Source organism: Camelina sativa, chromosome 9, assembly GCF_000633955.1.
Source record: "Camelina sativa cultivar DH55 chromosome 9, Cs, whole genome shotgun sequence".
Classification (NCBI taxonomy): domain Eukaryota; kingdom Viridiplantae; phylum Streptophyta; class Magnoliopsida; order Brassicales; family Brassicaceae; genus Camelina; species Camelina sativa.
In genome coordinates, this window is record NC_025693.1 from 14,235,316 (window position 1) to 14,261,181 (window position 25,866).

The following is a 25,866-nucleotide window of genomic DNA, read 5'->3' on the forward strand; positions in this document are numbered from 1 at the left end:
TTCGGTTTAGAAAAACCGAACTACATTGTATTTCGGTTTTATTCGGATAAGAATTTTAGGCAGCAAACCGACCTGAATTACCCGAGAACCGTTTAAACCGACCCGAATCTTTAGTCGGATTATTTCGGAACTAATTTAAAAAATCCGAATAACCCTGAAAACCGAATAAACCGTTCCGAACAAACCAAAAATTCCGAAGCCCCAGGGCTAATAATGTTTCTGTTTGAATGAATAGAATTATCGTTCTAAAAAAAAATATATATCAAAGGAGCACTGTAGTGAAGCAATCATAGATATAGGTTTTGATTGTTAATTTCGTATAGTTGTATAGGGGATGTACCGTTTTAGTACTCATTAATCATTAAATACTAATAGTATCGTTACCTTCAGATTTTTTTTTGTATCGTTTTTATCGCGATTTTTATATATTTTATTGATTTTGTTTCTTCAATCCACTAAAAAAACTTATATCATTTTGATCATTCGAATCCGTCGAAATATGCCTTTGCCCTGGCTTGAAAGAAATACATATACTCTCTCTTGCTTGCTCTTGAATCGACTGTGGGCCACCCCCTCGGTGAAAAACCGTAATACGCCCTGAGTTAACGCAGCCTCACAGGCAGCCTGAGAAGTTTTTGTTGTTTCTTCCTTGCTATTAGTTTATTAATAAGTATAAGGGCTTGGAGTTAATCATCTTGACTGCATATAATGAGTTTTCTGTTGAGGTCTATCCTGTAGAGGTACTCAAATTGGATCAGTGATCGATTGCTAACAATATTTGCATTTCCTTGGACTATATACAACAACGATGAACATGACGACAAAAACAAATTAAAAATACATGATGAACATATCATTTATGGATGGAGGGAATCTCACCGTAATTTGATAATTCTATTATGAAAAATACTTGAGTTCACCCTTAGAAATAAACACTTTTATTTATCTCCTTTTTTCAGCTAATAAAAAATTTTTATTAAAAAATATATCAAAATTAAATTAAAAAACAAGACAAATTAATAAAACAAATTATATATACTTTTAATTAAAAAAAAGTTAAATATTGTTTGGTTTAGATTATTAAACTAGGTTATATATCGGTTTTGATTTATAAATGAAAATTATGGTTTAGATTTTTTTACAATTAGAACAAAATTATTTATCGGTTTGGGTTTACGGATATAGTGATTAGGAATTAGATTTTACAATTAAAATAAAACTATATGTCAGTTTGAGTTTACAAATGAGGTGGTTAGAGTTTAGATTTTACAATTAGAAAGAAATTATATCTTTGTTTGAATTTTCAAAAAGGTGGTTAGGATTTAGATTTTATAATTAAAACAAAATTATCTATCGATTTGTTTATCAAAAAACGTTTGAATTTTTAATTTTACAATAATGTATACAGATTTTATTTTCTTATTTTATAAAGAAGTTCACCCCAAATATTGTTCTTCTATTATAGTTTAAATTTTTAAGATTAAAAACATTTTAATAGATTAAACACGTAATTACATTCAATGAGAAGAAGAAAAAAAAAACTATCAAACCACCACATGTTAAGATTCTGCCTAATATTTTGTCGTAAATAGTAAACAAACACGCAATAAACAAAAATCAACAACATTAATCAGTCGTTAACAAAACATTAATATCCATCGTTAATCACACTTTGGTTGGTGATACACGCCAAACTCATACTAAAATAATACATACGACATTACGGTGCATTGATTTGTCCATGTCTAAAGGATTCTTCGACCCGAAAACAATTTTATACGCAAAGATTTGAATTAAAGCAAGGATTTGGACAGAATGTAAGCAAAAGCAAAACGAAATAGCTAGCGTTCACACAATTTACACAGAGTCTTTGTTGTCTCTTGTCTTTTTCTAACCGAATTAATTGCAATTGCGAAAATTTATGTACATATGTATAAAAAAATAAAATAAAAAACTAAAAGATCCTAATGTTTCGGTAGGTACGTGTATCCATCTTAATTTAATTTTGGGGTCTGGATTTTAAAAAACAAAAAACAAAGAGCAATCATATACTACACACTTTTCCTCGAAAGAACAAGTGGGGTTTTATCACAGCATGAAACTTGAAAAAAGGAAACAAAAAGGATTGTTTTGTGTGTGATTGGCTACAAATTGAAACCAAAGGTGGAATTAGATGGAATAATTTGCAGACAAAGACATTGTTGTGATATTTTTGTTAATAAGTGGTTGTGTTTCATCTTGGGAGAATTTTTAAAATTTTGTGTCACCGAAAAAATATTGTGAAAATTCTGAAAAATTATGCATGAAAAAAATGAACCACAATATTTATGTAAATTATACATGGTTATTTTTAAAACATTGATGATATTACTTTTAAATAAATCTACATAAACTACCTATATGTTCTTTCTTTCTTTTTTTGTCAAATTCCTTTATGTTCTAAGTTTATTTTTTTGGGCAAGCCTATATGTTCTAAGTTTAAACGTTTAAATTATGAGTTCAAATGGTTAGAATGAGTAGAGCGGATACAATACAACTATCGCTTCTAGTGGTGCAAAACCGAAAAAGGGAAAAATATATATATATATATATAATACTAATTAGAAATAAATTGCTTAAATAAAAATTGATTCATTCTAAAAATATAATTCAATCAGTTAATGATTTAGTCCGTATTATCCGTAAGTTTAACATCCATGGAAACCTCATAGTTGTATTAGAGTTGGAAAATTGTGAAGATGATTTCATTGATTCTAGCAACCGTTACCTTTTTCGAGGTGGCAAACAAAAAAGGAAAAAATTGACAATTTTCGTAAGTAATTTGTAAATAAAATAAAATATTTTTGGGAAACTCTATCCCTTTTTAACCCTTTTTGTTTATTTATCAAATCTTTTTTTTTTAAATAAAATCGTAACATTGAAAACCAAATTTTCATCCACGATTTTGTGTAGTACAGACAACAAAAAAAACCAACTATATATAAATAACAACTTCGTTCTCTTCTCTTCAATCCCATAACCCCAATTCTCTCTCACAGAACACACAAAGATGGACTCAAAAACAACTTTTCTCACATTTCTCCTCTGTATTTTCATTTTCTCACATTTTTCACCCTCAAGTTCTAAATCTCTTAAAGAAAAGCCCTTATCTTTCTCACCGTCGGCGAGTTTGCCGACCCTCACGGCGGAGAGACTTATCAAAGGATTCAATTTGTTGCCTACACGTGACATCAATGTCATCGACAAGGACGGTTCTGAGGCTCCAAGACTAGTCGAAAGAGAATTCGATTTCTCGGCGGAGGTTGACCGTCGTGGCTCCGGTGGTTCTCCGTCGGTTCAAGAGTTTGGTCACCATGCTGGTTACTACAAACTCCCTAATTCAAAAGCAGCCAGGTAACTTCCATTTCGCTGTACCGAAACTAAACCGGTTAATTTAGGTTTTTTTTTTTTTTCTTTTTAACCGTTTGAATTTCGAACCGGTTTCCTAATTTTCACAATAATGTGAACCAGTCCGGTTTAATTAAGCTTTTTTTTTATATCGTAATTTTCCCTATTTGGTTTGATTCCGATGCGGTTCACATTGCAATTCTAACTAAACCGGCTTTTTAATCCTCGTTTCTCGGTATCACACATAAGAAAAAGAATCCGGTTTAGCTTATTGTTTTTCTTAACCGTTCTACTTTTCTAACAAACCTTATAAAATCCAATACCTGGTCAAACAATCAAAAGAAATAGTTTAAGAACCGTACCGGTTTACTTTGGTAACTAAACTAAACCATTTTTTTTATTTGTTCAATTTCGTGACAGGATGTTTTACTTCTTCTTCGAGTCAAGGACCAACAAAGCCGATCCAGTGGTGATTTGGCTAACCGGAGGGCCTGGTTGCAGTAGTGAACTTGCTTTGTTCTATGAGAACGGACCGTTCACCGTCTCTAACAACTCTTCTCTTACTTGGAACGAGTTTGGTTGGGACAAGGTTGGTTAGAAAAAGAACAAAAAATGGTCAACCAAAACACGTTTTCTCATATCCCAACAAGAAACCAAATTATTCTCAACAACTTTTATTTTAATTTCATTTTAATTTTATATTTGTTATAGGCATCGAATCTAATCTACGTGGACCAACCGGTGGGAACCGGTTTCAGTTACACATCGGACCAAAGTGATCTTCGACACGACGAGGAAGGTGTCAGTAATGATCTTTACGACTTCTTACAGGTTCGGTTTTTAAATACTTTTCCTCTGTTCCAATCACATTAAAACCATGTTCTTGAGGCTTAACATTACACACTTTGTTTGCAGGCGTTTTTTAAGGAGCATCCACAATTTGTGAAGAATGACTTTTACATTACCGGTGAATCCTACGCCGGACATTACATTCCGGCATTGGCTTCAAGGGTCCACCGTGGAAACAAGAACAAAGAAGGAGCTCACATTAACCTCAAGGTGAATAAACGCACTCCATATTGGTTCTTTTTATTCACTACTTTTCTGTTTTGGCTTTAACTAAACTGGGTTTTACATCAGGGTTTTGCGATTGGTAATGGTTTAACCAACCCGGAGATTCAATACGGTGCCTACGCGGATTACGCGCTAGACATGAAATTGATTACACAGTCTGATCACGATAGCCTCAACCGTAACTACGCAACTTGTCAACAGTCCATCAAAGAATGCAGTAATAAAACAATCTCTAAGCCTCATTTTTTTTTGTCAAGAATTATAGTAAAAAGGTTTGTGATTTTCATGAAATATGTTTGCTTCTTCTACTCGATTTCAGGCGCGGATGGTGGTGAAGGTGATGCTTGTGCGTCTTCTTACGTTGTATGTAACAACATTTTCCAAAAGATCATGGATATTGCAGGAAACGTCAACGTAAGCATCTAACCTGGAATCAAATGATTCTTTTTTAATACTTGTTTATTCTTGAAATGATTAGTAACTAAACAAGATTTTTCCTCTGTTTTGAAGTATTATGACGTGAGGAAACAATGTGAAGGAAACTTGTGCTATGATTTCTCGAACATGGAGAAGTTCTTGAACCAGAAATCGGTACGGAGGGCATTAGGTGTGGGCGATATCGAGTTCGTGTCTTGCAGTACAGCGGTCTACGATGCGATGCAGATGGACTGGATGCGTAATCTTGAGGTTGGGATTCCAGCTCTTCTTGAAGATGGAATTAAGCTTCTTGTTTACGCCGGAGAATACGATCTCATTTGCAATTGGCTCGGTACGTTTCATTGCTATGTCCATGTGTTTACTGTTCACTGGTTTACATTTCCACATAACCAGTTAAGCTCTGAGATTGATTGAATATACTTTTCTTGACTTATAGGAAATTCAAAGTGGGTTCACCAGATGGAATGGTCAGGCCAGAAGGAGTTTGTAGCAGCTGCGACAGTTCCATTCCTAGTAGACAGTAAAGAAGCCGGTTTAATGAAGAACCACGGTTCACTCACTTTTCTCAAGGTAAACCAAACAAAAACCGATAAACCGAACCTATTTCTATTATTTTTCACACCTGACCTAACTATTGAAATTGGGAAAATGCTTGATAGGTTCATGATGCTGGACACATGGTTCCGATGGACCAGCCAAAGGCAGCACTGCAAATGCTTCAGAACTGGATGCAAGGAAAGCTCGGTACAGCCACCGGTCGGACCGCTCGTCAGTGAATCTAAATCCCCAACCGACTGAATTATTATGTATTTAGGAGATCAATATTTTACTTTTTAAGAAAATTAAATAACATATACTTGTGAATTATTTCAATGAATACACAGGAAATTTCATTGTTAATCTATTCCAGTTTGTTAACTTGTTAAAGATTTCTCACTTCATACATGAATCAATTACTTAGCTCCTCCTACTATTTGCAAATGAAGCACACCACAAACTTTAGTATGGAGCAAATTTAAGACACAAAGTAAGAAATTCATTAGACATGATTTGCAAAGTGTAATATAAATATATAACCAAGTTACTATATGAACCTTATTCAAAACCAGATAGATTCTTAAATCATTGAGCTTTCTTATCAGCTTTATATGTCACAAAGATTGTACTATTGCAAGTTATACAGACTTGAATCTAAGATTCCATAACAGCTAGAGAACATGACAGAGAAAGTAAAGCTTGAGGATTTACCGATGACCCTCGTAAGAACGATCACGGTAATCATCATCATCATCATCATCATCATCGTCGTCAAGAATGAGTGTAACGCCATTGTTTTTAAGGGAGTTAATAACAGCCCATACCTTGGTCCGACTCTTAAACCCTTTCTTTTCGATTTCTTTCTTGACGTCGGCGTGTATACCTCTTCCTTGCCCATCTTGAAGCCCTTCCACTTTCAGCCTCATAGCCAAAACCTCTCCTACGATAGCCGCTGCCTTAGCATTGCAAGTACGACCACACTCTAACGAGTTCTTGATTGCGTGCTCCACTGTTGAAGCTGTTGTCACTATTCTCCCGTTGTTTCTGTCAACTACGTTTGCTGTTATGTACTTGATCGACATAAACAGCCTTAAGACGTACCTTTTCAGAACTGTCATTGCTTCTACAAAAACCCTCTTTTATCTAAAAATACACAAAAAAACCTCAAACGTTGTCAGCAGTGTTCGGCTCACATGAAATTCAGATTAGAATTGAGTCAGAACGGGCATTAGATTGAACATTTCGAAACCAAAGAAAACGCATCAAGTCTCTTAATTTTCGTCTTTCTAAAATTCATATGATTAATACATCTATAAGAAACCTCCGAAACACAGTGCTTGTAGCTCAATAACTCTGTCAGGCAAATGATCAAACACCTTGCGTGCATACAAAACACTGAAAATACAAAGCATAGATAACTAATCAAACACAGTTTTTTCTAACCTTGAAAGCTAAGAAAACATGGCTCTCGGTGAATATCTCGTTATCTCAGAGAGTCATGGCAGATTTAGTCAAAACTGAGAAGCGAAGAACGGAAAGAAAAAACTGGAGAAGAAGAGTGACGAAGATTTTTTTTTTTTTTTCACCTTTATACCTGGATCCGTCCCTAAAGCATAATTGGGCCTTTTACTTGTTTAAGCCCAATTTTGAAAAACTCACTTTTTGGTCTGTTTGGATTTTGAATGGCTGTGGAAATATCTTGGATATGTATTTTTTATAGATAGGTAGGTATCTCTCCTACGGCCTAAAGGCACGGTACAACAATTGATTTGTCTCTTAATAGGTAACATACATGAGGAAGTGTGGTTAGTGGTAAGATACTTTGTTATGTACATTGAGTGAAAAAAAACACACCGAAGAATGACTAAAGACTTTAACTACCTACAAGCAGAGGAGTGAGTAGAAGACAAGAGGTATGAAGGCGTTGTCTAATTGCGCCGTGTAAGCTTCCAACATCCCGGTGGCTGTCACCGCCACAAAAAGCGACCACCATCCTTGGCTTAGTATATAACCCATTGATGCTAATACTGGGACCAGTACAAAGCAGACTGCCATCACCGATGTTATTCCTGCTGCTGTACCCTCGACCGTTTTCTCTGTTCCGGCAAACATTATTTTACGCATTTGACAATATTAATTTCCAACGAAAGCAATAGTTATTATTTTTTTTTAAAAGAAGAAAGTGCTCACTTCCTGTCTTGCTCCATCTTAACACCCCATACTTGTGCCCAACCATTGATGCCTGTAAATCAGATCATTATAACATTACATTACATTACAAGAGACACGGGTTTTCGAAGTTAGCTTCTCTGCTGAGTTAAATCTTACCATTGTATCTCCAATCCCGAGGCTGAGAATTCCGGCAAATGGGGATAAAGCTCTGTCATTGAACCCAGAAGACATCCAAATTGGAAGCGCACACCCAAGCAAGAGTGAAAAGTGGCTACAAATAAGACATAATATAGTCAATGGTTTATACAAATCAAACAAATATGTCATAATTTTTACATCGCATTTTCCCATCCATGGTCTATAAACAGTTTTAGCATACCTGACAATCAGATGCTCTGAGTCACGATGGTCGGTGAAAGCATTCATGAATTGATGTAAAGGCTCTCCGAGGGGATGAATTCTCCAGATCTGGTTTGCAAAATGAGTATCTTGCTTCAAAAGCCCATCGAAAGTGATGAAATCGAAAAGATGACTTATTTGAAAAGGAAGAGGGCTTACTCGAATGATCTCCAATGCAACAAATACCGCCAATGCAGCACCAAATGCAAGATCAAGAAATTTTGGCTGCACGAAAGAAAATCGAAATTATAATTAGCTACTAGAGGAGAGGACTAACACATAGAGATTTTCTGAATAGTAAAATAAGCTTTTATTGATCACCCGTCACCTGTAAGACAAGAGCTGGCAAGAACATTAAAACAGCCATCAGATGGTAGTACTTCCGAAGCAAGATTCTCTCAACCTTGCTACTCCTCGAGATGTTATAAAATCGTGAGACAGACACAACGATCAACAGAACCCAGTAGATACATAATGAAAGTCTCTTCAGAGGTTCAGAAAAGACAAATGTGAGCACCCTGCGACAGAGTATGAAAGTTGGATACAGTCTTAGAAGGTGGAATGGAATGATCACTACAGATGCTACAGGACACAAAATAAGTAACTGATTGTAGAGATTAAGTACCATAAGAAAGGATGCTGGTTGAAATCGTGTACAAACTGCATCCAAGAAGGAACAGCCACGACCATAAAAAATATAAGTGAAATAACGAATAAGACAGATTTTGCAGTAACACTGCAGTTTCTTTGTTGAGCATCTCTCTTTCTCAACGAGCTTTCATATATATGCAGAGTAAATCTAAACACCATCGGGAAAAGTAGAAGGCCCAACAGTAGACCCTAAGAAGGAGACAGGTAAGTTGTTATGCAGCAATACAGTAACGGTAACTATTCATTGAGTTTCGATTTATTATTCTAATACCTGGACGATTATGCCGGTTTCAGTTCTCCTAATTCCATAGCTTATTGAAACAAGATCTACGGGTATCAATTTCTCGAAAATCTGTAACAATCATCATACCAAAATGACAGTGAGAAAAATAACGGAGCCATTCTGGCTAGTATAGCAGTAACCGATAAAAACATAAATGCATGACCTGTTAAACGATTGGAATAAACTCTAGAACTCTAACCTTCGCAATTGTGCATGCCAAAAAGTCGCCAAAATAGAGAACAAGACCACTGGTCACAAGAAGAGCTTCCCCTATAAAAATAGCAATTATTTAAGGTGGACTAGAAATGTGGAATAATAGTAATCAAATCCAGAGTCTTAACTATTCATGATTGCTAAAGTGGAACTAGTAAACTCTTGAGCACAGAGAATATACTGAAAGAATACTCCCAAAACTACTACTTCACCCAAGATGTGAATAGAAGAGTCTATTCTACTTACCAATTGAGGCACAAGAAGGGAAGGTGGAAAGCAAATGTCGAATCAATTTCACAGCTGCAAGACCGTGAAATAACATCCAGAACATTTTCAATGACGTGTTCAAGCCTGTCGAGATAAAGAACAAACAAAGGTCACTGATGAACTCAAAACGAAAAAAGAAAAAAACTATTGAAAACAACTAATAAACCCAAACTAGATCTCACCAGTGTGTGATATCATAGAAAGTGAAACAAAACATGCTACTCCATACAACACCGTGCCACTTAAGCTAACCCTCGTAAGCCAAACAGACGAAGATGACAAAGACTCAGCTTTTCCCGTTTGTGACATAATCACAGTGAGATATATAAGTATAGCACAACAGCTTGCTGATGCTGCCCAATACTGCATTGTCACGTGCGCAAGCTCTACACACAAAAAAAAAAACCTCCCTATGTGAGACTAAAGAACATCAAATACTAAAACACAAACGAATCCAAAGATACAAGACCATCTTGTTCAGCTTCATGGATTGAGATAGCTCTTGTAAGCTGAACCAACTTAGACATCATAACAGCAGGAAGTGTTACAGCTCCTAGCAATATCCCTGAAGACGCACCACGTCTACAATAATACATAGCAAAAACAACATCTTCTTCAATCTATGAAGATTTCAGAATCGGAAAATTCGAAGCCCTGAGACCAGAAATTGAAAATTGGATTGGGGAAATCTCACCTGGCGCTGAAACAAGAGAGGAGAAACGGAGAGTTCTCGGCGCGGATCTCGACGAGGAAGGCGGAGAAGCAGAGGAGGAAGAGGGAGAAGCCATGGGAGATAAGTGATAAAGGTAGAGATAAGAGAATACGAGAAACCACGACCGCTACTACAACTCTCTCTCCCGTCACCAACGACGTTGCCGTCGTCGTCGTCGCCGTCTTCATCGTCGCCGGGGATGATGATTTCGCCGGTGATTATGTTTGTTTTTTAAGTGTGATTTGTTTTTTTTTTTTTAAATGGGCCGCCAACTAACGAAGACTTGTATATATTTGGGCCCACGAAACACGTCTGGCACGGACTTTAAGGTTACGCTACATTTCCACGTGAAAAAAGTCAATTTTGATCGGTTGGTTCAGTTTAATCGGTTTGGTTTGGTTAAATCCGGTTATTGAAATCAAATTTTTTTTTTTTTTTATCCCGTTGAGTGAGACTTTGTGAAGATAACACAGGTAACGAAGTAACGAGATGAGAGAGATGATAATTCTCTCTGTCGTTGTGACTTAGTGATGGAGCTCAGTCTCAAGTTTCAATCTTTTTCATTCCCTTCTTCAGTCTCAAGTAAGCTGAATAAAACCCCAATTTTAGATTTCCTTTTGTTTCTTCTTCTTCTAGAGAGGATTTGACGCAAATTCCTGTGAAATTTGGATTGGGTTTTGACCAATTCTTTGATATTTCTGATGATGACGAGTCGAGTTAGATCATTTCTAACAATCGAGTTTAATTTTGAGTCTTAAATTTGTTTGATCTTCTTAGTTTCTGAAGTAAGAATGGAGCTTTGAGTCAGTTCAAGCTTTGGTTGTTTAGAGTGTGCTCTGATTGATATTTGTGTGATCATGGTGGAGTTATGGTTAAATTGTATAACGAATTAATTAAGTTTCATGGTTTAAATTTTTTGGATTCATTACTAAACACTACTGTATGATTCATATTAGTTTTTTAGCCTTTGACCATTTCACTTTTTTTTAAGGTTTTGTTTACAAGCATCTGAGTTGGTATGTATATTCATAGAGCCACTGACTTTACATTGTTAATGTTTTTGGTAGGTGTTAAGGATGTAAGGTTCGTAAACGTTGATTTGAATAAAGCTAAGAGATCATCAACAGTGGTTCCTGCTTTAGCTGAAACAGCTGTTTCTATAGCGATTGCAGCCACGGTTGTTGGTACCGCAGCCACTATCCTTGCTCGCAGAAGTTCTAAAGCCGCCGAAGAAGCCGAAGTAGTTTTTTAGTATATATGATCCTTGAACATAATATGTTGAGGATCCTTATTGTTTGGTTTATCTCTGTTAAATGAATTTGCAGGCTACTATGAAAGAATGTGAAGCTTGTCTCGGTTCAGGAATCTGTCCTGAATGCAAAGGTGAAGGATTTGTTCTAAAAAAACTATCAGATGCAAGTGCTGAGAAAGCAAGACTCACCGCAACAAATATGGCCACACGATATACAGCTGGGTAATAATTTACACCCCTCATTGTTCTTCCCTTCAGCTCATCGATTTCCATTTATTGATTGTCAAGAAAACACATTTTTAGGCTTCCCAAGAAATGGAGCTACTGCACTAAATGTTCTTCAACGCGGTCTTGTCTAGTATGTGGTGGGAGTGGAAAGATGAGCATCTAGCGCCTTACGCTGAGTAGAGTACACAAGTACGTTAAACTCTTTTCTTCGGGAAACACAATTCAAAAAGGTTTAGCATAGCTTTCTTGTGTTGTTTAATATATGACAGATTCTGTAATGTTTGAAAACTCTCATCAAACTTAAGTTGTACATTTGCAATCTTTTTGCGTCATACTTGTTTAGTTCTTTCTTACTCTTTCCAGATTCTCTTAACGCGATCTGTTTCTGAGTTGTAAAGATTACTAAAGTCAATTGCTTCTTCTCTGGTCTTTCTTTATATCTCTGTGACGTCTCTCCAAGGAAGAAAAGGCTCTTTTAAGGTATGACTAGTTGCGCCTAAAACACTACTAGTCTCTTTTTCAATACTTGATCGATACTTTTAATTAAAAGTTTGATTTTGGAAGACTTTTAAAGACTCAGCTTGTCCATAAAACAGAGAGAAAAAAACTGATGCTTAAGCCTTTTATCAAAACGACATTGTACATCACGAGCACCGGGCTCACTGAACCTCACTTATCAAGTCAGGATCTTACTCGGTACATCTCTCATAAGAGGAACATAAAACAAGAAAACATAAAGCTAGCTTTGAGGGTTATTTATATATGGAGAAAAGATGTAATGTGACTATATCCTTCACTAGACATGACCCGGCGATCCAGTCTCCGGTGTTGGATCATCAGCCAACATCGCCTTGCGGCCTCTCTCTGAGCGACTGTTTTCAGCAAACTTAATGCTTCCCTCATGTAGACCTAAGCTCTTCTCTTCCTCTGTCCATTCAGCTCCATAGTAATGCTCTTCTTTTGACTTCTCTCCGTCTTGCGATGGCCTCAAGAACATGCTTCCCCACTGTGGGAAATGTATAAACGCAACCGGAAGGGAACACACGACAGCCATAACACCCATCAACGATAGTCCTTCAGCTGTACTAAACCTCGATGACGAGAAGAAAAGAAGTTGAGTTACTCCCGACCCAAAGTTTCCTCCAGCACCGGTTAATCCTGAGATGAGACCAAGAGAACGACGGGAAACAAAAGGTGCAACACCAAAGAGAGCTCCACAAGCGGCTTGTGTGCCGATGGAAAAGAGCATCATGGCTAAGATAGCTATAGGGAGTGAACTAGCACGACCGAGCCAGATGCAAAAGAGAGCTCCAACAGTTTGTAAGATCCACAAGATCCATAAACGACCCCTCATGCCGAAGAGACGTGCAGCTACATCCGAGGCGTAGCCACCAAAAGGACGTGCGAAGAAGTTTGCCATACCAAAGCTAGCTGCTATAATACCGGCGGTGTGAAGTGTAAGGTTAAACCTGTCGTAGAAGTATCCGGATATAACGTTGTTGATCGTTAATTCAACTCCCATAGAAAATCCATAGAGCACGAATAAGATCCATGTTCTATAGTTCCTCACAGCGAACCAGAAGACCTATAAAAAAATTACAAAAAAAAAATGGAATTAGAATCACATGCGTACTGTTACATCAAATATTGAACATGCATATGTTGAATGTTTTGGTAATAATTACCTTGGAGAATTTGTCTTTGGAAACTTGACCACTCTTTTGGAGGGTACTAAGGTTACCATCAGGGAGATCTTGGCCGAGAGTGAGGACGAGAATGCCCATAATGATCTGAAGTACGCCCGGGATAAAGAAGGCGAACCTCCATGCGGTGAAGGGAGTGGCTCCGGTGAGTTTGATGACGTGGAAGACCATTGGCATGAGTAGCTGAGTCACGCCACCTCCCATGTCTCCCCACCCTCCGGCACAACCGTTAACGAGTCCGATAATCTTTCCCGTGAACATAACACTTGTCCAGTACTGGCATGACACAAACGTCGCTAAGCAAAAACCAATCATGAACCGCACGGCTAAGTAGCTTCCGGCATCAGCTACAAACGACATGGAGAAAACAGCTGGAGCCGTGAGCATAAGAGAGAAAGCAGTGCCATAACGTGCTCCGAGAAGGTCACATACGGCTCCCATAGCGAGTCTTGAGAAAATGGCGCCGGAAACAGATGCAACTCCAGCATTTCCGATGTCGGTTTTGGTCAGGTCGAGGTTGTCACGGATGACAGGGACCAGAGGTGCAGCTGCGAAGGTGGAGATGAAACAAGTGAAGAAAGAGATCCATCCTAAATGAAAGGCTCTCATGTGTGGTTTAGCGAATGATAATGGTTTAAACACTTTTGCCCTATGCTCTGAGTCCACTGGTAGAGCGAACTTAGCCGTTGTATCGTCTGATCTGACGGCTTGAGAGGAAGGACCACTTTCGTCGTGTACGGAGAAGGAGAAGACTTGCTCCTTTCCTGTGACTCCATGCAAGGAGCTTCCAATAGAGCCGCCTTCGTTAGAATGGTTGTGAGCCATTGATCTTTTAGTTCAAAGAAAATGGGAGAAACTAAGAGAAAGACTTTAAAACGATGAAGAAGGTTTTGTTCTTCTTCTTCTTTGTTCCCTTTGTTGTGTTTTCTTGTTGTTGGTGTAAGTTGGAGAAGAGAAGTTGGATAAGTATATATAGAGGAAGAGAGAGATCTCTGGGACATGGTGGGTATGGTTAGGTGGGTCCAATGATAACATTTGAATAATACTACAAAAAAAAAGTGAATTGTATTAATTAATGAGTTTTATTATAATGATCAGAACTTATATTAAGTGTACATGTATGGCTTCAGAAAATTTTCATGTAGTTCACACGGTAAAGGCATCTGCATAATGCAATTTACGTGCCTCTTTAATTATAATTTTGTTCTTTTTTCATTATTTGTTTATCAGTTTTGTTAAATTTGTCAATACGTTACATAATTACTTGCACCATATCCCTATCAAGTCAGAACATTATATTTATATAACCACCGTTGAATGTATAAATATCTAATGTATACTAATATATAACGTATGAGTCAAATAACAATAAGAAGAACACAACGTGTCATTTTCACCGCCGGCTGCGTATTGTCTATTGTGTAGCTAATGTACAACCATGTAATGCATGCAGGTTTCCAGCTGATTATATTAATTATAGACGTATATGGTTATATTAGTTTACTTACAAGAATTTATTAATGGTGATTAGAGAATAGAGATTCAAATATGTGACACTTGACGTTAACTAAAGGCCACCGAGACCGTACGGTTCGTTTGTTGAATTCTTTTTTAACATAACTAGTTTGTCTTTTGTGCATCGTCCCATGTGGTCGACTCACCAATTTAATTTGGTATGAATAAAAAAACATTTGTTAAATAAGGTTTTGGATTTTTTTTTTTAAATATGTTTCGCAAGCTAAGCTGTATAGAGTTTTTATCCAATTTACGAAATCTTTTGCTTTCAGTTAGCCAATTAATTAAAATAATAATAATCTCATTGCATAACCTTAATGCTCGATAGAAAGTTTGTGAACAGGACGGGGGAAAAAAAGAAAACATGTACAAAAAAACATGTCTCCGACTGATTATGACCTTTTAAATCGACATTTTGGGTTGCTACTTGCAACATAAACATGTCCCGAACTGATTATGACCATTTTATAGACAAAAGGAAAGGCTGGTTCTTAGCTTTGTCCAACAAAAATCTCTTTTTCTTCGATTAATCAAGTCAGTAACTGCTAGTATCTCAACTTCTTGCATGTGTTTGGTGTTCATGTTACCGAAACCTTCTCTAGATGAGATTGTGAGCTTAGTCAGATTTTTCTAATAATTACAATAACAAATCTAAGGTACTTTGGGTATAATTGTGTTATCCGTAGGTTGAAGGTTGATTGATATTTCCAATACACTAGAGTACTAGACCAACGTAAATAAGTTGAAAAAATACAAGATATTTCACAATAATATAGTTTAGTCTATATGAATTGTTGGCAGAGAAGGCCATGTTTATAGGGAGATCAAATGGGGTGTTCTTAGGCCCTTTAAAAATGAAAATAATTGAATAGTGGACTTAAGATCATGCTCATTGATCTTATTTTAGAACTGTTCTTGAGTCTGATCTTGTGTGACGTGTCTCTCTCGGATTGGTTGAGAATATATGGAATAAATTTAGACATTAATCTATGTATTAATTAAATAAAACGTTTGTCTTGTTTAATTAATTAAGTAATATGTTTGTTTGTTTTTTAAAAAAAAATTTATTTATAATGTTTTTTTTGTTTTATAAAAATATGGCATTGTATTTTAAATTTTAGTAAATATTTTATAAGTTTGCAATTAAAATGTTATTTTATAAATTTTTATAATTGTAATATGTTTAAGAATATTAATAAACATTATATTATTAAATATTAAAATCTTAAACATGTTCTTCCAATAACTAACTTTTTAACAAAAGTTCTTAACCACTGATCTTACATTATTTTTACAATATTTATACTTTAAAAACACCCTAAACTGATCTTCCTATAAACATGCCATAATATTTCGCATATGCTGATCACTATTCATATATGGAACGATAACGATAAGTTGACTTTCTAACATCTTCCTCAATCTCCGAACTATCTCAAACAATCTCTATGTTTCTTTAATGCCAAGGATATAGTACTAAATACAACTCTTAAGTATTTAAGTTAGGTCATTAGAAAACAACAAAAAATCTATATTTAATCTACAAAAATATCATGTTAGAAGTTTCGAGAAACCATTACTCAAGTTTACTTTTCTATTAATTTACTTGTAATTAAAGTTACATTTTTAATTATTTGTAGTTTTAATGATTTGTACTTCCTTTTGTCAGCAACTAGTAACCCTTCACTATGAAAAATTTCACGATTGGAGATCCACAACGGCGCCTGAGAACCTAAGGCATCATCACAAAATTTATCACTACAAGTTATACAATCGGTTTCGTCATTCTCCATGTGAAAACAAAATATATTTTAAAATAAAGAGTAACCAAAAAATTGATCTTTCTTGAAAGAATTACACTTTACTTGTTGTTCAAAAAACAAATCTGACAATATATGTTCGTGTTTGAATGGTTGACTACCAAAAATTGTGATTATGACGGGAAATTGCTTTTTCTTTCTTGGATTTTTTTTTTCCATTTCACAAACGTAGGCAAGGGTAAAAGGTCCAAACTTTATAGGTAAAGAACAAGAAGAAAATTCCAATAATGTGGGGAGGTCAAACAAAAAAACCTCTTAACATCTTCATAGGTACGTACAAAGAAGATTTTTTTTTTTCTTTTTTCTTTTTATTACCGATGGTCGTTGACTTGTTTAGAGTTTAAGAATTTACATAAAAGTAGTTGCAACTTGGCAATTTGCTATTGAAGTACACTCCATCGATGTCAAAACATTATTGCACAAAAAGGGTCTTACATTTTATCATATTTGTTAATGTGCTTCAAACATAATTGAATAGAAACAAATTAAACAACGGTAGCTCGATCGTATGTCAAAGAACATTTTGTTTTCACTTCTCAGCGAGATCTTTAATTGTCATTGTAACATTAATTACGGAGACATTTTTATGGAGTGTGAAAAGTTAACACAGCTGATCCTATAAACCTAGCTAGATACATATTTCAAGTGTGATATATACTTTTTTTGACAATTGTATATATATTTTAAATCAAATTTCTGAAAATATAGCAATTTAAGATATAACTTAAAAATAATGTTGTTTAGATTTAGTAATTTTCACTAGTTCTCATGTGTTATTAATTTCTTTTTGTCTAACATTATATTTAATTACATATGGTTTGTGATTTTTAGACAATTTTTATATATGTAAAATAGTAACAAACATTTTCATAACTTATATTGAAAATTAGCAAACTGGTAATTCCATAACTATGCATCACCTAAATAATTTTTTAGGTTACTTGTTTGTTAGTATCACTCAAGAACTGATGACGGTTTACATACATATATGCTGTATGCATGTCGTCTAATGCTAAAATATCCAATGGGTCGGTCACAACAGTAAGAGAGAACAACAAAGTACTATGCCTCATCTAGTTTACGAAACCAAACTATGAGGGTTAAATATTTTGATGCTTGAGAAGTAAATTATAATCGAGGTGGGTCAATTTTGTAAATATTCCAATAGAATTTATTTTCAAAGGCGCCGCTTGGATTACGGCAAGTTTCACGTAATTGTCAACGTGGGGTTGTTCAAAAGTTGTTGATGCTTATCGTGGTTTCTCTGATAGGCGTACTTTTACAACATTATGATAGTTTATTTGACTTATAATATACAAAAAAGTCGTCCTTTACGACTACTATTTAATACCGTACAGATCACAACCTTTTATATTCGTGCTGATGGGGACATGGCGTGGAAGATGTACGGGCCTCTGACTATGATCCTCATCATTCAACACATCTGAAATATTAGTACACATCTCATTTACGTCTCTTCTTCTTCTTGCCAGCTATAACTCTGTACTTATGTCTACGGAAAGAGTTCATTTTATTTGAAGACGTATCAAAACATATTGTTTAGTTAGAAATATTACAACCTCTTTCACCACTTTTTGTTGGTAAATTGCAAAGTATGTGGAAATGAGTTTGCTGCTATGTTAACTAATCCAACAACATATCATTGAGCAAAAAAAAAAAACATATTCTAAAACTGAAAATTATCATATCGCAAAATATAGCGCAATGATCAGTTTCAATATATATATATATATTGCAATGATTTTTTAGTCCATTCTTAACGTACGAGTACGACTTGCTTAGTTTAACATACTGAAGAATACGTGATTAGTAATTGTTTGTATTCAAGTTTGTTGGTCCATCATGGGTCATGGAGGTCTAAACTAATCACACGCTAATTTAAAGTCAATAAAGCTTAAATTATGCTGCTATTGTATATGATGACATAAAAAGTGGAATGTTGTAGATTTATGTTTCAAAATCAATTGTCATTTTATACCCAACTTTCGAATTTATCTCTAGTGACGTGAGATATTGTATGGTTGACGAATGGTATACCGTACGACAAAAAAAATTACTATACATATATAAGCAAACTATGTGATAGATTATATATAGTGTCGTTTCTGTATGGTAGTAATTAACCATCGTGTACTTTAAAATTCTTACGCAAATCCATAAGTTGAATAATACATTAAAATACTAACTTAACACATGTTTACTACGGTAGTAATTTTCCATTACGAAACAAACATGATTATCGTCAACATACTAATTGTGATACCCAACCGTATAGATATTTAAAAGAATTGATTTGATAATCTATATTACCAAAGTGCAATTATTTTTTTGGTTAAAGATTCTAAGAGAACTCAAAAGTTAAGTGTATTTGAGCTGAAGTATAGTTTCAGGATAGGTGACCTTCTATAAAATGATTGTCAGAATTGTGCGAGTGAGAACAAAACACAAGAAAATATCGTGTGGTAATTTGTAGGGATGGTAAACAAGTTTTTAAAGCCTTCCAAACATAGCAAACCAGCCATCAGATATAGATGGACACACGGACCGAAAATGAACGTGTGGACCACTAAACAAAGTGGGCCCATGGGGTAGGAATGGACATGGGGCCATTAAACAAAGTGAAGGTCGGAGCGTTACAAGTGGTATCAGAACCAAACCTAGACGAGTGTGGAGTCGAGAGGGCTAGCACCGTCGGAGGTGAAAATCTTGGTGCACAACAAGGACGTTGCGATCTTTTAGTGGGAGTGAATTATGACACCCAAGCTTGCAGAGAGGTTTAAAAGAATTGATTTGACCACCTAAAACACCAAAGTGCATTTATCTTTTGGGTTAAGGGTCTTGAGAAAACTGCAGAGTTAAACGTGCTTGAGCTGGAGTAGCTTTACAATGGATGAACTTCCAGGAAGTGATTGTTATAACTGTGCAAGTGAGGACAAAACACATAAAAATATTATATAATGATTTGTAGGACATTAAACAAGTTATTAAAACCTTCCATACATAGCAAACCAGCCGTCGGATATGGATGAGTCCACGGACCGAAAATAGACGTGAGGCTCACTAAACAAGTGGGACTAATGAACCGAGACATAGGATGACCCACTAAGCAAAGTGATGGCCAAAGTGTTACAATAATATTTTTCTCGTATCATATATAAAGTGATATTTTAGATAGTTTTTGGTCCATAGCTCTCAAGCCCCTAATATCTTTTGCGCTTATCTATCTTTACTGCTTTGTTGTCTTAAACTTTGAGGATTGCTTTGTTATGCCCTCTTCCCTACTTTGTATGTTACTCTTTCCCTAATGAATGGTAACATCTGTTTGTCCAAGAAAAAGAAAAGATAACGAAATGTGTAAAATTATATAATATTTTCAGTATAAATTCATTAGTTTTTCTAATCTTCTCTCATTGGTTGAATCATTGGTTGAATGAGATAGTAAATGATGATTGCGTTTAGAAAAATCAGAAAATAAAATGAAATCTATGCAAAAATATACAACACGATTATGATAATCGGATTATCTTTTAAAATGGGACAGAAAGAATATCAACAGTACGTGTTTCGCCATTAATTAATAACTAACTCCTTTAAAAGTGTAAAATTTAATTTTGCTCAGCGGTTTTACTGTATATAGGAGTACAACAATTGGAATTATTTAGTGACTACGTACATTTTAATTTTGTATGGCAATTTGGCATATGGGTCACAAATCACAATTAAAGCACTCACATGTACGTGTCTTAATTGGATGATACTCAACTAATTTATTAATCAATTTTACTACTCATATCATATGTTTGCGGTTTTACACATATCTAAAATTAATCTTACCATGGTAGTTTAATACTACCGGTCTACTACTCACATTATTTACTTTCTTCCCATAACTTATGCAAATTAAACAAATTGTAAGAGGTAAACTGAAAATTACTTAAGTGTTAGCTCGACTGATAAAGATTCTTAGGCAAAGCTTACAGATCATCGAATGACATTTGAGAGAAATTTATATAAAATGTTTCGATTCTTGATCTAAGAAGACGTACAGATCTAAATCCATAATTTATTAGTTATTTAAAAAGAACTGAAGATCTAAATAATTACACCTAAAAAGTTTCGAACACAAAAATAACTGAAAGCATTTAATAACTAAGAATGAAAAGAGTGTGCAATTAACATTTAACCAAACAAAAAAATAACAAACATAATGAAAAGGGTTCAGTCAAGCGCAGCTCTAGAATTGCATGCATCTACGTACGTCGATACCAAACGTTTCTTACAATGAAAGAATATGATAACAATCGCTAGTCGCTAGAGTTCAGATATATGACAAAAATATGTAAACACGTACATATATACATATGTTTTTGCCCAAAAAAAACAAATTACATATATATATATATATATATATATATGAATATATTCATATTCATATACAATCTAATTTACCAAGAGGTACTAACGCACTAAATGTTTGGTGAATATCTCGAAAATACTGAACAATGGAATGGAAACATCAAACATGCATGTGTACCGCCAGCTCTTCCTATAGAACACCTAAGCTCAGAATCAATTATCGATCCTCACCCAAGATATTGTAAAACCTGCATCTTATCTCCTATTAGTTCCCTCTACAACTGAGCCGATTATACGAGGTTCACAATATTCTTATCACTGAGTCTCTTACTCAACTCGTCACACTAGCTTTCACAAAAAATGCTCCAAATAGAAACTGATGTCTCATCCGAAACTACTCTCTTATTCGTTGAAGAGTCTGCTCTAATATATTTTGCATTCGTAAAGGATGAAAATGTTGCTACCATTGTACAAACTTTACATGATGTCCTTGTGGTAAGTGATTCTTAACCTTCTTAGTTTCTTTTCTTTGGAAGCTCTCAAACATGTGTCAGATAAGTTTCATGTGTGCATAGTGGAGAATGAAAAAGTAGATGATGAGGGTGCTAAATTAATAGAATATGGATAAGAGAGTCATCTTTGGATCCAGAAACCATGCATGGCAAGAAAGGATTTGGCTCGAGGTCCCGTGTGGAAAGGCCTCTAAAACTAACCCAAACAATCCAAGACCAATAGATTACAGTTGGAGGGCGAGGAAAACGTGTAGAATAGGTCGTGGACTTTTCAACTAGTAACGTCCCTAGAGAATATACATTAAAGTCTTTCTCTTACTCGACCATGTTTGTTAGGTTTTAAATGACTAGATTAAGCTCTTGTTAATAAATGGCATAACTTGCTTCGTCGGATTTGGAAGAATTTTCCGATGACAAAAGTTCGTCGGAATTTTGTCGGAATTACAATTGTAATGGTTTACTTGCTTTTAACTAAAAACCTTTTATAACAAGGAAAAAAAAGAAAAAAAAAAGAAAAAAAAAAGATAGTATAATTTACCAATTTCTTTCTAAAAAGACATTTTTCCTTCTAAAGTATAAATAAATTCACCAACAAATTACTAATAATTCACCAACAAATTACTAATAATTTATGGGTTTCCTCTTTTCAACAAACATTAGTCGTTTACTAATTGTCAAAATGAAAAAAACTCAATAACAGAATGGTGAGAGGTACGTATGATCTGTTCATGTCATCCATACCGTCTTTTTCTTCTTTCTGATTTATTTTTTTCTTACTTTTTCCTTAAATATCTCCCTTAAAACCTCTGAAGGTCTTCACTAAAAACCTTTTATGACAAAGAAAAAAAAAGATATAATTTACCAATTTCTTTCTAGAAATTTTTCCTTCTAAAGTATAAATAAAATCACCAAAAACTTATTAAACATTTATGGGTTTCCTTTTATCAACAAACATTAGTCATTTACTAATTGTCAAAGTGAAAAATACTTGCCATGATACATATCGAAACTAATTACTAGTTTACAATAACACCCACTTGCTTACTTTGTCGCGTTATGTGAGTTATTAATTTTCAGTCGTTGTTGCTATGTCGTATGCATATATTACAAACACACTGGAGATTACTAGTATAATACAAATATAAACTTGGTTACTTATGACTTAAATGGAGTAGACAACTTGTAGTTGTACTATATTATCTATCTAACCGTTATTATAACATTTATGTACATTTGATCGATACATTTTACCAAAGAATCGTGTCTGATATTCAAAATATCTCTAGAAATCTTTCCGTCGATCGACTGGCTTCCATAGCGTCACCGTCAATCACGTACATCAACTATTTTCGGCACAAAATATAGTTTAAGACTTTTAAGTTATAGTAAAATTGTGATAGCTATTGAACAAAAGAAAAGATCATAGCTGTCTTTTCTCTAACTTTTAAACTTTTTTGTTCTTAGCTATATGTGTATAACTAATAATGTTTTTTTTTTCAAAAAACAATTATTGAGCAATACATTTATGTATTTTGACACTTCAACAACGAAAATCTGTATTTTGACCTTTGGTCGATTCAGAAAGAAGTTCATTGTTTCTCCCCAATTTTCTAAAGCATTATACATAACAAAAGCAAGATCCAAACTAAGTAAAAAACCTTTCTTTTTTTCCTCTTCTGACTCAATTATATAAAACCTTTATGCGGGCACCGTGGCTTTAATAAACAAAGGAGTTTATACGGACAACGCGATAAGTGGATCAATCAAAGCACGTTCGTTGACTTCGAAACGCGTAAGATAAGCGGGACAAGTAAGTACATATCAAATTATCAATACAATAATAAGATAACCACTTGGTCCTATTATATATAGTCATATCTACCGATCCTTACTTTATTTATCCAGTAGACCGTACAGATCATTCATCATTATCATCTCCTACTTTTCAAAAACCAAGTAGTTGTAATATCGATCTCTTCCGGTCTCAAGCTGACGCTATTTCTCTGCTTTTCTAATCGCTCATATGTTCAACTTTACGTATAAAAGTATATGTAGAACAATAGTATTACCAACGCTTCGTCTATTTGCTAATTAACTTGTTATGTTAAATACGGTATACGCTGACAATACAATAATGGGTAAAAAGACCAAACAAATAGAAATTAATTGATTGAACTTTATATCTTAGCTGATTAGAAACGTTAACTCCTAATTCTACTAAGAGGTCATGGGGCACTCAAGAGAACTGGATCAGTCTGGTTAGCCAAAATCTGGTCATCTATGATCATTTTGAACCATATTTCCCAATAGCCTGTATACCAAGTGAATGTGTTAGTATGTTTTATCTGAGGCGGCTACTACGATTTTGTAATTGATACTTTACTCCCAAGTTCAAAAGATTTAGTTAATTCACTATCCTGAGGAAAAGATGGAGAGCTTTTATAGTGTATCTGTTAGTCTTTGTTGGGCTTTGTAGCCTCGTTTTTAATTGTGGTTCTTTTCCAGTATGTAACCCTTGTCTTCCTTTCACGAACCATTGTACTCGTAATCTGACCTTATCCATTCCTCATCCACTGATCCAACACTTCTCAAAGTATCCTTCCTCTTCTTTTAAATTAAATCATCTTTATTCAATCAGCTATTATTTTTATATTGATAAAATATTTTCTATTATTAATGGTATGATTCAAGAACAAACAAAAATTATAGAGAAGTTTATTGCAACCTTATAGATTCCAAAAACTGCTATAGATTCCAACCTCGCTTTCGTGTACTCTCTAAACACGATACTCTAGGATTATAATCTCTAATTTGTGAGATGTAGGCATAGGCTAAGTTTTGATGTTAAACATTGAAGACATATTACTTCAACAATTTTGACACTTCAAAAATTGGAGAAGTAAAACATAACATAGTAGAAAAACTAAATCATGGAGAAGAATAAACACTTAAATTGGAAGAGTAATAGAGAAATAACGACATAGTGCTAGAGTGATAAACTCTAAACCTTATCTAGAGTCTTGAATATCAAAATTACCTTTCGATTTTTGAATCTCATAAGGTAAGTAGCCCATAATCAACATGATTGATTTTAGGGGAATCTTTACAACCCTGAATCTAGTCCCACCATTGTGCAGAAAATGTCCAAAGCATTCTTCATTTCCCATAATTTATTTTCTTGGGATATACATGAATCCCGTGGTAAAATTCCAGCTAGATAAAGATTATGTAACAGTCGAAGGTAGTCACCATCTGAAGTAACAATTAAAATAAACGCCGGAGGAGCAACTCAAGCCTCAAGAGCCAAATGTGCGATCATGAATCTGGCCCATAATTAATCAATCATGAATCTTAATATTAATCATATTTTTATCATTTAAATTATCTTATTATTTATTGCATTTATAAATTTTTATTTTCATGAAATAGTCAAATTCAATTAATTATTTTCTTCTTAAATTGTTTGCGGTTTTAAAGGGGAAGACAATATTAATTTCTTGCTTCTTAGACTGCCTTTGTAGGATTTTAATTTTTGTTTCATTAACCATATCGTTACATTTTTTTGATACAGACTTTTAACTAATTTTTTTGTTCTATTTTTATTGCTTCTATCTTATTATATAAAATTTATTGCTTCTATCTTATTATATAAAAATTAGTTTTTAAACCTAGTAGCTCGCATGAACTTGATACATGTAAATTTTATCAATTATAGATTTTGCTATGCGTAAAACAAAAAAGAAAACAGTTTTAGTTTTTTTTAAAATATTAAAAGATAATTAAAAATAATCAATTTTTAAATTTTAAAAAATAGAAAAAGATAAATCTAATATGTACATAAACAAAATTTTGCTTTAAACAATTTTTAAAAATATATATATAAAAAGATCATTATAAGAAAAATATAACACTATACATATATAAACAAAAAAAAAATTAGAACTATAAAAAGATAATTCTAGTCTTATATATAATAAACAGAATTTCAAAACAAGAAAGATAATTACAAGAAAATATAACATTTAATATAATACGAAAATTATGAAAACTATAGAATAAACTATTAATCCTAACAGAGAAAGAATTATAAAAAGATAATTCTAGTCTTATATATAATAAACAGAATTTCAAAACAAGAAAGATAATTACAAGAAAAATATAACATTTAATATAATACCAAAATTATGAAAACTATAGAATAAACTATTAATCCTAACAGAGAAAGAATAGTAAATACTCATTTCTGCGTATAAAGTATAAACAAATAGACTATGTCATATTTTCTCACTAAACAAAATAATTTCGTCAAAAACATCACCATTACTT

The 25,866-nt window shown here is 34.1% G+C and overlaps 5 protein-coding genes across 5 annotated transcripts; 2 read left to right on the forward strand and 3 right to left on the reverse strand.

The window, feature by feature from the left end:
• Positions 2,945-5,817, forward strand: LOC104710971 (serine carboxypeptidase-like 48). The gene is made up of 9 exons (XM_010427633.1): positions 2,945-3,393; positions 3,808-3,976; positions 4,099-4,218; positions 4,303-4,446; positions 4,528-4,678; positions 4,781-4,875; positions 4,972-5,230; positions 5,336-5,469; positions 5,559-5,817. Exons 1-9 carry the CDS (start codon positions 3,050-3,052, stop codon positions 5,673-5,675), a joined length of 1,533 nt encoding a protein of 510 aa, XP_010425935.1. The 5' UTR covers positions 2,945-3,049; the 3' UTR covers positions 5,676-5,817.
• LOC104710972 lies at positions 5,981-7,050 on the reverse strand. The gene is made up of 2 exons (XM_010427634.2): positions 6,880-7,050; positions 5,981-6,579 (listed from the first exon to the last, which is right to left on the reverse strand). Exon 2 carries the CDS (start codon positions 6,552-6,554, stop codon positions 6,144-6,146), a length of 411 nt encoding a protein of 136 aa, XP_010425936.1. The 5' UTR covers positions 6,555-6,579; positions 6,880-7,050; the 3' UTR covers positions 5,981-6,143.
• LOC104710973 (dolichol kinase EVAN) lies at positions 7,132-10,395 on the reverse strand. The gene is made up of 13 exons (XM_010427635.2): positions 10,116-10,395; positions 9,891-10,003; positions 9,604-9,807; positions 9,401-9,505; positions 9,141-9,211; positions 8,930-9,010; positions 8,633-8,847; positions 8,336-8,525; positions 8,167-8,232; positions 7,988-8,076; positions 7,765-7,879; positions 7,627-7,678; positions 7,132-7,532 (listed from the first exon to the last, which is right to left on the reverse strand). Exons 1-13 carry the CDS (start codon positions 10,319-10,321, stop codon positions 7,318-7,320), a joined length of 1,722 nt encoding a protein of 573 aa, XP_010425937.1. The 5' UTR covers positions 10,322-10,395; the 3' UTR covers positions 7,132-7,317.
• On the forward strand, positions 10,578-12,042 carry LOC104710974. Its single transcript, XM_010427637.2, has 4 exons — positions 10,578-10,715; positions 11,201-11,373; positions 11,459-11,607; positions 11,689-12,042. Exons 1-4 carry the CDS (start codon positions 10,664-10,666, stop codon positions 11,774-11,776), a joined length of 462 nt encoding a protein of 153 aa, XP_010425939.1. The 5' UTR covers positions 10,578-10,663; the 3' UTR covers positions 11,777-12,042.
• On the reverse strand, positions 12,180-14,239 carry LOC104710975 (high affinity nitrate transporter 2.6-like). Its single transcript, XM_010427638.1, has 2 exons — positions 13,299-14,239; positions 12,180-13,198 (listed from the first exon to the last, which is right to left on the reverse strand). Exons 1-2 carry the CDS (start codon positions 14,139-14,141, stop codon positions 12,410-12,412), a joined length of 1,632 nt encoding a protein of 543 aa, XP_010425940.1. The 5' UTR covers positions 14,142-14,239; the 3' UTR covers positions 12,180-12,409.

What these genes read in the sequence shown, in the direction of transcription:
- LOC104710973 (XM_010427635.2), bottom strand. Translation starts at nt 10,321, where the DNA reads ATGAAGACGGCGACGACGACGACGGCAACGTCGTTGGTGACGGGAGAG. An exon ending in CCATGAAGCTGAACAAGATG is followed by an intron (nt 9,808 to 9,890) that starts GTCTTGTATCTT and finishes TTTTGTGTGTAG; the next exon opens with AGCTTGCGCACGTGACAATG. An exon ending in TTGCATTGGAGATCATTCGA is followed by an intron (nt 8,077 to 8,166) that starts GTAAGCCCTCTT and finishes TTTGCAAACCAG; the next exon opens with ATCTGGAGAATTCATCCCCT.
- LOC104710971 (XM_010427633.1), top strand. Translation starts at nt 3,050, where the DNA reads ATGGACTCAAAAACAACTTTTCTCACATTTCTCCTCTGTATTTTCATT. An exon ending in ATCTTTACGACTTCTTACAG is followed by an intron (nt 4,219 to 4,302) that starts GTTCGGTTTTTA and finishes CTTTGTTTGCAG; the next exon opens with GCGTTTTTTAAGGAGCATCC. An exon ending in GAGCTCACATTAACCTCAAG is followed by an intron (nt 4,447 to 4,527) that starts GTGAATAAACGC and finishes GTTTTACATCAG; the next exon opens with GGTTTTGCGATTGGTAATGG.
- LOC104710972 (XM_010427634.2), bottom strand. Translation starts at nt 6,554, where the DNA reads ATGACAGTTCTGAAAAGGTACGTCTTAAGGCTGTTTATGTCGATCAAG.
- LOC104710975 (XM_010427638.1), bottom strand. Translation starts at nt 14,141, where the DNA reads ATGGCTCACAACCATTCTAACGAAGGCGGCTCTATTGGAAGCTCCTTG. An exon ending in CCAAAGACAAATTCTCCAAG is followed by an intron (nt 13,199 to 13,298) that starts GTAATTATTACC and finishes ATTTTTTTATAG; the next exon opens with GTCTTCTGGTTCGCTGTGAG.
- LOC104710974 (XM_010427637.2), top strand. Translation starts at nt 10,664, where the DNA reads ATGGAGCTCAGTCTCAAGTTTCAATCTTTTTCATTCCCTTCTTCAGTC. An exon ending in ATTCCCTTCTTCAGTCTCAA is followed by an intron (nt 10,716 to 11,200) that starts GTAAGCTGAATA and finishes TGTTTTTGGTAG; the next exon opens with GTGTTAAGGATGTAAGGTTC. An exon ending in AAGCCGCCGAAGAAGCCGAA is followed by an intron (nt 11,374 to 11,458) that starts GTAGTTTTTTAG and finishes ATGAATTTGCAG; the next exon opens with GCTACTATGAAAGAATGTGA.